Below are 15,256 nucleotides of genomic sequence, written 5' to 3' on the forward strand. Positions count from 1 at the left end.
AATAAGTTGGGTGAATTTTGGCCCATTCCTCCTGACAGAGCTGGTGTAACTGAGTCTGTAGGCCTCCATGCTCACACACGCCTTTTCAGTTCTGCCAACAAATTTTCTATACGATTGAGGTCAGGGCTTTGTGATGGCCACTCCAATACCTAGACTTTGTTGTCCTTAAGCTATTTCGCCACAACTTTGTTCGTATGCTTGGGGTCATTGTCCATTTGGAAGACCCATTTGCGACCAAGCTTCAACTTCCTGACTGATGTCTAGAGATATATCCGCGTAATTTTCCCTTCCTCATGACACCATTTATTTTATGAAGTGCACCAGACCTTCCTGCAGCAAAGCACCCCGACAACATGATGCTGCCACCCTTGTGCTTCACGGTTGGGATGGTGTTCTTCGGCATGCAGGCCTCCCCCTTTTTCCTCCCAACATAACAATGATCATTATGTCCAAACAGTTCTATTTTTGTTTCATCAGGCCAGAGGACATTAATCCAAAAAGTACGATCTTGGTCCCCATGTGCAGTTGCAAACCGTCGTCTGGCTTTTTTAAAGGTGATTTTGGAGCAGTGGCTTCTTCTTTGCTGAGCGGTCTTTCAGGTTATGTCAATATAGGACTTGTTTTACTGTGGATATAGATACTTTTGTTTCGGTTTCCTCCAGCATCTTCATAAGGTAATTTGCTGTTCTGTGATTGATTTGCACTTTTCGCACAAAAGTACATTCATCTCTAGAGACCGAACGAGTATCCTTCCTGAGCAGTATGACGGCTACATGGTGCCATGGTGTTCATACTTGCGTACTATTGTTTGTACATATGAACGTGGTACCTTCAGGCATTTGTAAATTGCTCCCAAGAATGAACCAGACTTGTGGAGGTCTACAATTTTTTTTTATGAGGTTGATTTCTTTTGATCTTTCCATGATGACAAGAAAAGAGGCACTGAGTTTGTACACCCCCAATTGACTCAAATTATGTCAATTAGCCTATCAGAAGCTTCTAAAACCATGACATCTTTTCTGGAATTTACCAAGCTGCTTAAAGGCAGTCAACTTAGTGTATGTAAACTTCTGACCCACTGGAATTGTGATACAGTGAATTATAGGTGAAATAATCTGTCTGTAAACAATTATTTAAAAAATGACTTGCATCATGCACAAAGTAGATGTCCTAACCGACTTGTCAAAACTAAAGTTTGTTAACAAGAAATTTGTTGAGTGGTTGAAAAATGAGTTTTAAGTGTATGTAACCTAAGTGTATGTAAACTTCCGATTTCAACTGTATATATTTTGTATTTATTTTTTAATCCATGTTTTTTTTGTTGTCAATGAAATTATAACATTCAAATAGATTTGTCATTTTTACCAACTGTAGTACCAGTACGACCCCCAGTCAGCGTAGAGCAGGACCCCCAACCTACCTGTGCAAACCTCCTGTTGAGGAGCATCTGTTCAGCTAGCACCGACTGGTTGTGGAAGAGGTGGGGCTGCATGTGACTCCACATGTGGGGGAACCACCAGAACTCCTTCCCATAGGAGAGGAGCAGGTCATCTCCCAGGTCCTCCTCATCTGTACCTGGAGCAGAGACACACAGAGGGGATTTAGTCTAGTCTACATATATACAGACATGGCATGGGCAAGGGCGTGTGCTGGTGTTGAAAACCTACCGATATACCGTATCAGTCAAAAGTTTGGGCACACCTACTCATTCAAGGGTTTTTCTTTATTTGTACCATTTTCTACATCATAGAATAATAGTGAAGACATAACTGTGAAATAACACATTTGGAATCATGAAGTAACCCAAAAAGTATTGAACAAATCTAAATATATTTTAAATTCCTCAAAGTAGCCACCCTTTGCCTTGATGACAGCTTTGCACATTCTTGGCATTCTCTTAACCAGCTTCAACTGGAAGGAGTTCACACATGTACTGAGGAGTTGTTGGCTGCTTTTCCTTCACTCTGCGGTCCAACTCATCCCAAACTATTTCAATTGGGTTGGATGTCGGGTGATTGTGGAGGTCAGGTCATTGATGTAGCACACCATCCCTTGCCTTGGTCAAATAGCCCTTACAGTCTGCCTGGATGTGTGTTGGGTCATTGTCCTGTTGAAAAACATAGTAAAACTAAGCGCAAACCAGATGGGATGGCGTATTGCTGCAGAATGCTGTGGTACTCATGCTAGTTAAGTGTGCCTTGAATTCAAAATAGATCACAGACAGTGTCACCAGCAAAGCACCTCCATACCATCACACCTTCTCCTCCATGCTTCACTGTGGGAAGCACACATGCATAGATCATCCGTTCACCTACCCTGCATCTCACAACGACACAGCAGTTGGGACCAAAATTCTCTAATTTGGACTCAGACCAAAAGGACAGATTTCCACCAGTCTAATGTCTATTGTTTGTGTTTCTTGGCCCAAGCAAGTCTCTTATTTGTGTCCTTTAGTAGTGGTTTCTTTGCAGCAATTTGACCATGAAGGACTGATTCACGCAGTCTCCTCTGAACAGCATTTATTTGGGCTGCAATTTCTGAGTCTGGTAACTCTAATGAACTTACCTGGGTCTGGGTCTTCCTTTCCTGTGGCGGCCCTCATGAGAGCCAGTTTCATCATAGCGCTTGATGGTTTTTACGACTGCACTTGAATAAACTTTAAAAGTTCTTGAATTGTTGCGGATTGACTGACCTTCATGTCCTAAAGTAATGGACTGTCATTTCTCTTTGCTTATTTGAGCTGTTCTTACCATAATATGGACTTGGTCTTTTAGCAAATAGGGCTATATTCTGAATACCACACCTACCTTGTCACAACACAACTGATTGGCTCAAACACATTAAGGAAATAAATTCCACAAATTAACTTTTAACAAGGCACACCTGTTAATTGAAATGCATTCCTAGTGACTACCTCATGAATCTGGTTGAGAGAATGCCGAGCAGGTGCAAAGCTGTCATCAAGGCAAACGGTGGCTACGTTATACTTTTTTGTTTACTACATGATTCCATATGTGCTATTTCATAGTTTTGATGTCTTCACTATTATTTTATAATGTAGAAAATAATGAAAACTAAGAAAAACCCTTGAATGAGTAGGCGTCCAAACTTCTGACTGGTAGTGTATGTGCTGGGCAAATCTAAAAGCAAGTTCATTATATTAAGCATCAACAGTAATGCAATAATTGATTTGGACATTTGATCCATGCATTTTCTTTGTGAAGTAACTGATGATGTAATCTTGGTTAACCCAGAACTAAAATCCTGTGTCATTTGGTCAAACGTTTACGTAGTCTGTCCACGAGAGATTATTGATGTTTGTCTGTCATAAGACATTGTATTTGATCCCCCTGAGTGTTACAGTCATGCAGTGGGTCTGTCCACTCCACCCACCAGTATGGAAGAACTTCCCAGAGAAGCCCAGGTTGAAGGTGAAGTTGGGGACGGAGGTTCGGAGGTCATTCTGGGTCTCCAGTAGGGCCTAGACAGAGGAGACAGGGACAATTTAATTTAATTTTTTTTAAAAAAAAAATACATATATCTTTAAGTATGTTGCATGTTTATTGGATAGAGAAAGATGGAGCTGAAAGGTAAAGAGAGAAGAGTGTGCTGAAAGAGCCTATGCTAGCAGTGATACATCGTGTGTGTCAGAGGAAATGTCTTCTTAGACCACTAGGCCACCACATATGCATTCTTTGTCACTCGCAACAGATATCATTAGAGCGCGCAACAGAACAGTGTATTTGTCTACACTCGGTTTGTTGTTTTTATGAAATATACTGAAAAATGTAAATCGCAACATGCAACAATTTCAATGAATTTACTGAGTTACAGTAAGGAAATCAGTCAATTGAAATAAATTAGGCCCTAACCTATGGACTTCACATGAATGGGTATAGGCCCACCCACTTGGGAGCCAGGCCCAGCCAAACCAATTTATACATTTATTATAGACAGAAATACTCCTCAGTTTCATCAGCTGTCCAGGTGACTGGTCTAGACGATCCTGCAGATGAAGCCTAATGTGGAGGTCCTGGGCTGGCGTGGTTACACATGGTCTGCGGTTGTGAGGCTGGTTGGACGTACTGCCAAATTCTCCAAAACGACGTTGGAGTGGTATGGTAGAGAAATTAACATTAAATTCTCTCGCAACAGCTCTGGTGGACATTTCTGCAGTCAGCATGCAAATTGCAAGCTCCCTCAAAACTTGATACATCTGTGGCATTGTGTTGTGACAAAACGTAACATTCCCAAACTGCCTTTTGTTGTCCCCTGTACAAGGCTGCACCTGTCTAATGATAATGCTGATCGATATGCCACACCTGTTAGATGGATGGGTTATCTTGGCAAAGGAGAAATACTCACCAACAGGGATGTAAACAAATTTGTGCACAAAATTTGAGAGAAATAAGCTTTTAGTGCGTACGGAACATTACTGGGATCTTTTATGGGACCAACACTTTACATGATGCATTTATAATTTTGTTCAGTATAGTCTTCATTAAATCATTTTTAATTATAGCTAAAGTTTGTATTGCTAAGGATTCTGCAACGTCAGTGGCAGATTTAGGTATAGGCGACACGGGCAGCATCTTGCCGAGGGCGGCCACAGATTTGTTTTGTTGGAATGGTGACATTTGCGCGATCGGTTTTCTATTGCTCATTTGCACGTCACGTCAATATCATGTCACCGTGCGGGACTGTGGGTCAATTAACCTTGTCGTAGCGGGCGCCCTGATTCTAGTTTGTGAGCTAGGCAGGCTACTGCCTGGGAAGGTCTTCCACTCAGAAGTACGAGATGGGAAGGGGGCGGGGGTAGGTTGACCTCAGGTCTCCCCACTGGAAGCCCGAGTTAGGGGGAGCGGGGGTAGGTTGACCTCAGGTCTCCCCACTGGAAGCCCGAGTTAGGGGGCGGGGGTAGGTTGACCTCAGGTCTCCGCACTGGAAGCCCGAGTTAGGGGGGCGGGGGTAGGTTGACCTCAGGTCTCCCCACTGGAAGCCCGAGTTAGGGGGAGCGGGGGTAGGTTGACCTCAGGTCTCCCCACTGGAAGCCCAAGGTAGGGGGGCGGGGGTAGGTTGACCTCAGGTCTCCGCACTGGAAGCCCGAAGTAGGGGGAGCGGGGGAATCTATCAAACAGCGCACCTCTAACTTTGTACAGTACTAATGCAATTAGTAAAATCAGTCACACTACGAAATACAACCAAATTAACCACAATTCATTCATAATACTGTGAATATAGTTTCACAGACATATTGTTTCATTTTTTGGTTTGTGTGTAATGATTAAGAATAATATAAAACCAGTCTGCACACTACCAAGGTGAATTGGTTTAGTCTTGACTCTTGGTTAACAGTGTTGGGGGATGGGTAATTTATTGATGCTCAGTGCCAAATCAACCCAAATTTGTTTCTATTTGTCTGTTACTTCTTTTTGATATTTATGTGTCTTATTTTGGTATATATATATATATATATATATATATATATATATATATATATATGTTATGATTATTATTCATTTTTGTTGTTCCAAATGTCTGAATAAAAATTACAGTTCGTCCAGAATGGTGGGATTCAGGGAGCCATACAATCTAGAAACGCCACTGCGCGACGTGGTCAGTCATTACGGCTGGGACCTCAAATGTGTGTCCCGGATTCCTGTTAAGTAGCATTTAGCTGCTAGCCATCTTGAAAACGGAGCAAGCTAATGCTAACAGTGCTAGCCCACTGGTGTTTTTATCCCCGGCTGGGCACAAATGCCTTAGGTGTTAGATGATTTCCACACAATCACAAGATGAAGATAAGGTGGAACTGGAAAATAGACAGGAATTTGTTTGCCCTAAATGCACCACCATCAAGCAGTTTAGTGAAGATATCCTCCTGCTGTTAGCTCAGCTGCGGGAAAAGGATAACCTGCTTTCTCAATACACCGACCTTGCTGTAACTTCGGTAAACCACATCTCATTTTTAAATGCCTCCTATAGCAAAGCTGTCAATGAGTCAGGGTTCCGGGATTATTTCCAGCAACATCAAACCGTTTTAGAGACTGACGGACAGTGTCTGGTAGTGCTCCAGTCCCAGCAACATCAAACCGTTTTAGAGACTGACAGACAGTGCCTGGTAGTGCTCCAGTCCCAGCAACATCAAACCGTTTTAGAGACTGACAGACAGTGCCTGGTAGTGCTCCAGTCCTCCCTGTCAGAATAAGCAACAGAGGACTTGGAAACCATATCAACTCCTGTACAAATGGCACTATGGTTATTGTGAGTAAAATAATTGATGTTTTTATTTTTTAAACTCTGCCTTCTAGTGAGTTTATAGAAAAGGTAATCTCCTATCATTCTGTTAGATTCAAGACTGTCGGAAAATGTGGCTGTAATATGAATCATTTGGTTGTTATTCCATTGCTTACCTCGAAGCAGATTCCCCAGGGGCAAAGTGGCACTGTAAAGGCCACCAAAGCACTTTCTTTACTGATTTATCAGTAAAGGAAAAAAAAGAGTCTGACTCCAAGGCCATTTAATTACTGAATCTACTGAGCTCTACGGACTTGATCCAACATGTTACTGGGCCCACCCATAACCACAGCCATCCTCTGGACCTGGTTATTACCAAGGGGCTTTCTACTGGGCCCACCCATAACCACAGCCATCCAAGACTGGTTATTACCAAGGGGCTATGGGCCCACCTGGTTGTTACCTCCTCTGAGGCAGATTACCAGGGGCTTTCTAGTGGCCCTGTAAAGGCCACCACAGCCATTTCTCTGGACCTGGTTATTACCAAGGGGCTTTCTTACTGGGCCCACCCATAACCACAGCCATTCTCTGACCTGGTTATTACCAAGGGGCTTTCTACTGGGCCCACCCATAACCACAGCCATCCTCTGGACCTGGTTATTACCAAGGGGCTTTCTACTGGGCCCACCCATAACCACAGCCATCCTCTGGACCTGGTTATTACCAAGGGGCTTTCTACTGGGCCCACCCATAACCACAGCCATTCTCTGGACCTGGTTATTACCAAGGGGCTTTCTACTGGGCCCACCCATAACCACAGCCATCCTCTGGACCTGGTTATTACCAAGGGGCTTTCTACTGGGCCCACCCATAACCACAGCCATCCTCTGGACCTGGTTATTACCAAGGGGCTTTCTACTGGGCCCACCCATAACCACAGCCATCCTCTGGACCTGGTTATTACCAAGGGGCTTTCTACTGGGCCCACCCATAACCACAGCCATTCTCTGGACCTGGTTATTACCAAGGGGCTTTCTACTGGGCCCACCCATAACCACAGCCATCCTCTGGACCTGGTTATTACCAAGGGGCTTTCTACTGGGCCCACCCATAACCACAGCCATTCTCTGGACCTGGTTATTACCAAGGGGCTTTCTACTGGGCCCACCCATAACCACAGCCATCCTCTGGACCTGGTTATTACCAAGGGGCTTTCTACTGGGCCCACCCATAACCACAGCCATTCTCTGGACCTGGTTATTACCAAGGGGCTTTCTACTGGGCCCACCCATAACCACAGCCATCCTCTGGACCTGGTTATTACCAAGGGGCTTTCTACTGGGCCCACCCATAACCACAGCCATCCTCTGGACCTGGTTATTACCAAGGGGCTTTCTACTGGGCCCACCCATAACCACAGCCATTCTCTGGACCTGGTTATTACCAAGGGGCTTTCTACTGGGCCCACCCATAACCACAGCCATCCTCTGGACCTGGTTATTACCAAGGGGCTTTCTACTGGGCCCACCCATAACCACAGCCATTCTCTGGACCTGGTTATTACCAAGGGGCTTTCTTTCCCACTGGGCCCACCCATAACCACAGCCATCCTCTGGACCTGGTTATTACCAAGGGGCTTTCTACTGGGCCCACCCATAACCACAGCCATTCTCTGGACCTGGTTATTACCAAGGGGCTTTCTACTGGGCCCACCCATAACCACAGCCATCCTCTGGACCTGGTTATTACCAAGGGGCTTTCTACTGGGCCCACCCATAACCACAGCCATTCTCTGGACCTGGTTATTACCAAGGGGCTTTCTACTGGGCCCACCCATAACCACAGCCATCCTCTGGACCTGGTTATTACCAAGGGGCTTTCTACTGGGCCCACCCATAACCACAGCCATACTCTGGACCTGGTTATTACCAAGGGGCTTTCTACTGGGCCCACCCATAACCACAGTCATTCTCTGGACCTGGTTATTACCAAGGGGCTTTCTTCTGTTGCTTTATCTGATCGCCACTGCAGATTTTTTACTACCTTGTTGCCCATAACACATTATTAAGAAACACTATCTTACCTCTGAAGTTGCTACAGATTTTATTAAGTGTATGAACAATATGCCACCACCTATTCTGCCTTCCTCTTGTGATGATTCAGTTAATAACTTGAATTTAATGGCAAATTAAGGGCAACCATTGATGCCATAGCTCCAGTAGAGTTGAAAAAGGCCACATTCAAACAGAGAGCCCCTTGAATGAGTGAGGCAACGAGTCAAGCAAAGAGAAACTGCAGAAAGGAAGAGTGGCAGTAGAGAAAGTTAAAGTTGCAGGTCCATTATGATATCCAGAGACAGTAACTTGGCATATATAACAAGGCAATTAGAAATACCAGACAAACTCATTTTTCTAACTTCATCACTATTAAATCAGAATAATTCCAGAGTGTTCTTCTCAACCATTGATGGCCTGATAGATCCTTCCCCCCTCAAAGCTATGTGAACTTTTCTCCCCATCTAAATGTGATGAGTTTGCGGCATATTTCAAAGATAAGATAACCAACATTAGGCTGGGTATCAGTCAAGCGAGCCTGGATGAGAAGTGCCATAGCCTACCACGCAAATGCACTATGGATTTTTAACCCCCTCGTTTACAGACGTGCTCAGGAAAGTGATATCACAACTTAAGCATTCAACTTGCCATCTCAATCCTATCCCTACCACCTTCTTCAAAACAGTATTTAATTGCATATCTGAAATAGTGCAAGCTATTGTCAAATCACTCCCTGTTCACAGGAACTTTCCCAACTGTACTAAAAACTGCTATGGTGATTCATTTTACATTACTTTTCTTCATAATCTAGTTTCTTCAGCTCTTAGCCATTTTTGTCCAATCTCCAACCTTTCATTCTTAAGCAAAATTCTGGAGAAATTGGTTTTCCAACAGTAAATATATACACTGCTCAAAAAATAAAGAGAACACTTAAACAACACAATGTAACTCCAAGTCAATCACACTTCTGTGAAATCAAACTGTCCACTTAGGAAGCAACACTGATTGACAATACATTTCACATGCTGTTGTGCAAATGGAATAGACAACAGGTGGAAATTATAGGCAATTAGCAAGACACCCCCAATAAAGGAGTGGTTCTGCAGGTGGGGACCACAGATCACTTCTCAGTTCCTATGCTTCCTGGCTGATGTTTTGGTAACTTTTTAATGCTGGCGGTGCTTTCACTCTAGTGGTAGCATGAGACGGAGTCTACAACCCACACAAGTGGCTCAGGTAGTGCAGCTCATCCAGGATGGAACATCAATGCGAGCTGTGGCAAGAAGGTTTCCTGTGTCTGTCAGTGTAGTGTCAAGAGCATGGAGGCGCTACCAGGAGACAGTGGAGGAGGCCGTAGGAGGAGGCCGTAGGAAGGCAACAACCCAGCAGCAGGACCGCTACCTCCGCCTTTGTGCAAGGAGGAGCAGGAGGAGCACTGCCAGAGCCCTGCAAAATGACCTCCAGCAGGCCACAAATGTGCATATGTCTGCTCAAACGGTCAGAAACAGACTCCATGAGGGTGGTATGAGGGCCCGACGTCCACAGGTGGGGGTTGTGCTTACAGCCCAACACCGTACAGGATGTTTTTCATTTGCCAGAGAACACCAAGATTGGCAAATTTGCCACTGGCGCCCTGTGCTCTTCACGGATGAAAGCAGGTTCACACTGAGCATGTGACAGAGGTGACAGTCTGGAGACGCTGTGGAGAACGTTCTTCTGCCTGCAACATCCTCCAGCATGACCAGTTTGGCGGTGGGTCAGTCATGGTGTGGGGTGGCATTTCTTTGGGGGGCCACACAGCCCTCCATGTGCTCGCCAGAGGTAGCCTGACTGCCATTAGGTACCGAAATGAGATCCTCAGATCCCTTGTGAGACCATATGCTGGTGCGGTTGGCCCTGGGTTCCTCCTAATGCAAGACAACGCTAGATCTCATGTGGCTGGAGTGTGTCAGCAGTTCCTGCAAGAGGAATTGATTGATGCTATGGACTGGCCCGTCCATTCCCCAGACCTGAATCTAATTGAGCACATCTGGGACATCATGTCTCGCTCCATCCACCAACGCCACGTTGCACCACAGACTGTCCAGGAGTTGGCGGATGCTTTAGTCCAGGTCTGGGAGGAGATCCCTCAGGAGACCATCAGGAGCATGCCCAGGCGTTGTAGGGAGGTCATACGGGCACGTGGAGGCCACACACACTACTGAGCCTGATTTTGACTTGGTTTAAGGACATTACATCAAAGTTGGATCAACCTGTAGTGTGGTTTTCCACTTTAATTTTGAGTCTGACTCCAAATTCAGACCTCCATAGGTTGATACATTTGATTTCCATTGATAATTATTGTGTGATTTTGTTGTCAGCACATTCAACTATGTAAAGAAAAAAATATTTAATAAGAATATTTAATTCATTCAGATCTAGGATGTGTTATTTTAGTGTTCCCTTTATTCTTTTGAGCAGTGTATATATTTTGGGTCCGTTAGGGTTTAGTTATATATTTTAACCCTTGGCAGCGTTATCAGAAAGCACAGCATTGATTTTCCCTGCTACACAGACGATACACAACTTTGCATTTCTGGGTCACCAGAGGATATTATTAGACAGTGCAAATAATTACATGGATCTCAACTTCCTCCAGCTAAATCAAGACGAGACCAAAGGTACTTATTGTTGGAGAGAAAGCACAGAGAGAGAAACTGGCCGCACATTTTAATTCACATGCAATAAAGATGAAACACCAGGTAAAAAACCTAGGTGTCATTTTAGATGCTGAACTTTTGAATCACACAATAGAAATGTGACCAAAATAGCTTTTTACCTTGGTGTGGCCGTTTCTCTCTTAGTCTGATAAAATTCATCCATGCTTTTATTACAAGCAAGCTTGACTACTGTGATTTTCTCCTGTCTGGTCTACCCAAGAAAGCCATTGATCAACTGCAAAACATACATAATGCTGCAGCACAGGTACTGACTAAGACCAGACAGAGAGCACACAGACTGGTTTTAAGGTCTCTGCACTGGCTGCCTGTGAGTTTTATTGGTTTTGAAATCAATCCACGATTGTGCATCCCAATACATGTCAGACATGCTTTTAAGTTATGTACCCAGTCCTAACCTCAGGTCCTATGGTACTGGCCTTTTAACTATACCAAAGCCTAGAACAAAGACACAGGGAGAGGCAGCCTTTGGTTATTCCCCCAGCCTCTGGAATAGCCTCCGAGAGTCATAAATTTGTAAGTCGCTCTGGATAAGAGCGTCTGCTAAATGACTTAAATGTAAATGTAAATGTAACCTGAGGGCCTGAAACTGTGGACATATTTAATATATATTAAAACATATTCTTAGCTTTGCTTTTCCTTCAAGTGTTTTTTAGTCATTCAGATGGTCATTCCTTTATTTAAAAAAAAAAAAATCTTATGTTTGTTGTAAATATTTCAGATTTTATTTTCATTGTTTATACATTTTGTCCTGTGCAGCACATTGCATTCCATGTCTGAAATGTGCTTTATAAATAAAGCTTGATTTGATTTTCTCTAAGGACTGTAGTTAGCAGTAGTATTCAGCCCCCCCCCCTCATTACCGTATCCATATTCAAACTGTTCTCATCCCTCAATTCCCTTTCCATATTCACTTTGCATCTGCACCCCCATTGCTCCCACGGTTCAATCCGAGCTTGATTCATATTTAACACTGGTGTGGCCCGCCGACATACAAGACAACTCAACAAGACCGCTTTGATTGTGTTTATGTTTCATTCTCCCACCCCCCCTTCACTGAAAGTCACTCCCTCGCACCGGGGAAGGGGGGGAAGAAGAGAAAACAACACAAAGCTGTATCAAATATTTACGCTGCAGGCGAGTCTGTGGACGCCCTTTCAACAGCAACTCATCACACAAAGCAAAGCTGGAGAAGAGTAGTTCAACTGAGCTTCATACCCTACTGCTGTGGGAGGGAGGCTGTACGGACAAACACCGTCCTCTGGGTTTGAGGGAGAAAGAGAAAGATGTGGAAGAACGCTGGAGGGCGGCTCCTGACCTTTAGTTTGTATTAAGTGTTTGTCTGAGCTGAGGAGGCTGTGTGGAGGGAATCCAGTAACGGAGTCTTATTCTATTTTCAAACGAGGCATTGGATAGAAATACAAGAAAATATATTCTGTTCCACTCCGCTGCACTAATCCTTCCTCTCCGTTCTTCTCTCGCTCTCCCTCCATTCTTCTCTCGCTCTCCCTCCATTCTTCTCTCGCTCTCCCTCCATTCTTCTCTCGCTCTCCCTCCATTCTTCTCTCGCTCTCCCTCCATTCTTCTCTCGCTCTCCCTCCATTCTTCTCTCGCTCTCCCTCCATTCTTCTCTCGCTCTCCCTCCATTCTTCTCTCGCTCTCCCTCCATTCTTCTCTCGCTCTCCCTCCATTCTTCTCTCGCTCTCCCTCCATTCTTCTCTCGCTCTCCCTCCATTCTTCTCTCGCTCTCCCTCCATTCTTCTCTCGCTCTCCCTCCATTCTTCTCTCGCTCTCTGGTTGTTGAGGGGATATAGACAGTGAAAATGGCAGGGTGTAACTGCCATGGCAGTCAGGCCAACCCCCCCGTCCTCAAGACAGTCCCCCTGGGGACATACATGTTGGTGACTGCACCTGTGCCCGTGTCACCGTCACATCTGCACAGCTCTAGCATGGACTCTGTCCTACATAGTAATTTCACCTGGCTGTCTCACCTTCTGTCTCCTTTAATCACGGTCAGCTCTGCCTCTGGCACTGACACCTGCATGACTCACTGTTACTCACCATCACACAGCATGGCTCTCTGGGAAGTATGTATGCACCATTTGTAAGTCGCTCTGGATAAGAGCGTCTGCTAAATGACTTAAATGTAAATGTAAGCAATAGAATAGGGCAGATTGCGATGCAACAGATAAGCGATTACAGATAATGAGCGATTACACACATACCCACACAAGTAAACCAACTTCTCACACACACAAAACCCCCCTTACAAAAACCAATCCACCGCAGAGTCTTACCTTGACATCTGAGACCTTCATGCGGGTGCCCTCCTTGCCCACGAAGATGTCATCGATGTCCACCAGCAGGTAGCGATCTAGAGACAGAGACAGCCTCTTGCCCGTAAGGAAGGCCACAGCGTCCACAAACACCAGCTTGTGCAGCCAGAAGTTGAGGTTGTTGCCGAAGAGCACTCGCTGGATGCCGTCGTGAAGCCCCAGATCCTGGACAACAGAGGCATGGAGGGGGCTGCTACCCACCCCAGACATACCCAGGTCAGGTACCCGGGTCCTGGCTAAGAGAACAGGCTCGTAGGTAGAGTGGTTGGACTGGAAGACAGTCCAGTCATCTCCGGGTAGGGGGCCTCGCTCCACCTCCCGGGCCTTAGTGATGAGGAGCAGGGGGGACTTGGGGTTGACACTGCAGTCCCTCAGGCCCAGGTTGGAATGGAGGAAGAGGGGGAAGCCCTTCAACTGGGCACTAAGTAGGCTGTTCTCATTGGCCTGGGAGAGAGGACAAGGGAGAGATGGAGTCAGCTGCATTTCTGTTTACAGTTAGTTTCCTGGTGAAAAAATGTGCACACTTTATCCTTGAGATGATCACATACCTGGCAATGTTACAATTCTCCTACACACAATAGACACCGATTCAGACATTCATTACAAAAGAGGTAAAGTGGCTCTATAATTCCCATAAGTGTGGCTATGCGTGGGTCGTGTGTATGTGTGTAAAGCTCTGTGTATGTGTGCAGGTAGCCTAGCGGTTAAGAGCGTTGGGCCAGTAAACGAAAGGTCGGTGTTTCGAATCCCCAAGCCGGCAAGGTGGAAAAATCTACCATTCTGCCCTTGAGCAAGGAAGTTAACCCCCAACAACAGCTACTTAGTTACAACCATAATTTGCAAATAAATTCATTCAAAATCCTACAATGTGATTTTCTGGATTTTTTTCCCTCATTGTGTCTGTCATAATTGAAGTGTACCTATGATGAAAATTACAGGCCTCTCATCTTTTTAAGTGGGAGAACTTGCACAATTGGTGGCTGACTAAATACTTTTTTGCCCCACTGTATCCGTCTGGATATTGACTTAAGGAATTCAACATCACTTGCAATATTGACCTATAGCTATTAGGTATACCTCTCAGTCATATATATATATATAGGGACTAGGATGGTATATCAAATACTAGCCCTCGGTGCATCATGGCAACATGGTTACTAGCTCAGGGTTACTATGGGCTGATTGGCCAAACAGCCACAAAACAGCCGGAAAAGGGTGCAGTTCTTAACATAGCCTAACCTTGGGTGAATTATGAGGAGACTGACTCTAGTGCTAGTTTAGGAGGGGAGGATTTACTCCAATTATACAGCAACTACATGGATATGGGATTAAGCTCAATGACTAATGGGAGAACGAGAGGAGCTTAAAGCAACCTCTATCCCCTGCCTGGGTGTAATTAAAATTGAGGGTGCTGGTGGCTGGTCTGGTTATTACAGCCCTGCTCTAGTGCCGGGATCTAACCTGTAGTTATTGCAGCCCTTTTCTAGTGCCGGGATCTAACCTGTAGTTATTGCAGCCCTTTTCTAGTGCCGGGATCTAACCTGTAGTTATTGCAGCCCTGCTCTAGTGCCGGGATCTAACCTGTAGTTATTACAGCCCTGCTCTAATGCCGGGATCTAACCTGTAGTTATTACAGCCCTGCTCTAGTGCCGGGATCTAACCTGTAGTTATTGCAGCCCTGCTCTAGTGCCGGGATCTAACCTGTAGTTATTACAGCCCTGCTCTAGTGCCGGGATCTAACCTGTAGTTATTGCAGCCCTGCTCTAGTGCCGGGATCTAACCTGTAGTTATTACAGCCCTGCTCTAGTGCCGGGATCTAACCTGTAGTTATTACAGCCCTGCTCTAGTGCCGGGATCTAACGTGTTGTTATTACAGCCCTGCTCTAGTGCCGGGATCTAACCTGTAGTTATT

General features: G+C 45.1%; 1 protein-coding gene across 5 annotated transcripts in view; it reads right to left on the reverse strand.

Annotated features, from left to right (window-relative positions):
- The window catches only part of LOC124006838 (bifunctional heparan sulfate N-deacetylase/N-sulfotransferase 1-like), a 140,699-nt gene that overhangs the window by 44,795 nt on the left and 80,648 nt on the right, over positions 1-15,256 (reverse strand). For all 5 annotated transcript variants that reach the window (XM_046317022.1, XM_046317024.1, XM_046317026.1 and 2 more), the window contains 3 exons: positions 13,306-13,788; positions 3,394-3,481; positions 1,421-1,575 (listed from right to left, as the gene is read on the reverse strand). In XM_046317022.1, coding sequence (XP_046172978.1) covers positions 1,421-1,575; positions 3,394-3,481; positions 13,306-13,788 — 726 coding nt within the window. The remainder of the gene's footprint in view (positions 1-1,420; positions 1,576-3,393; positions 3,482-13,305; positions 13,789-15,256) is intronic.

The sequence above is a fragment of the Oncorhynchus gorbuscha genome, linkage group LG20 (genome assembly GCF_021184085.1).
Source record: "Oncorhynchus gorbuscha isolate QuinsamMale2020 ecotype Even-year linkage group LG20, OgorEven_v1.0, whole genome shotgun sequence".
Lineage (NCBI taxonomy): Eukaryota > Metazoa > Chordata > Actinopteri > Salmoniformes > Salmonidae > Oncorhynchus > Oncorhynchus gorbuscha.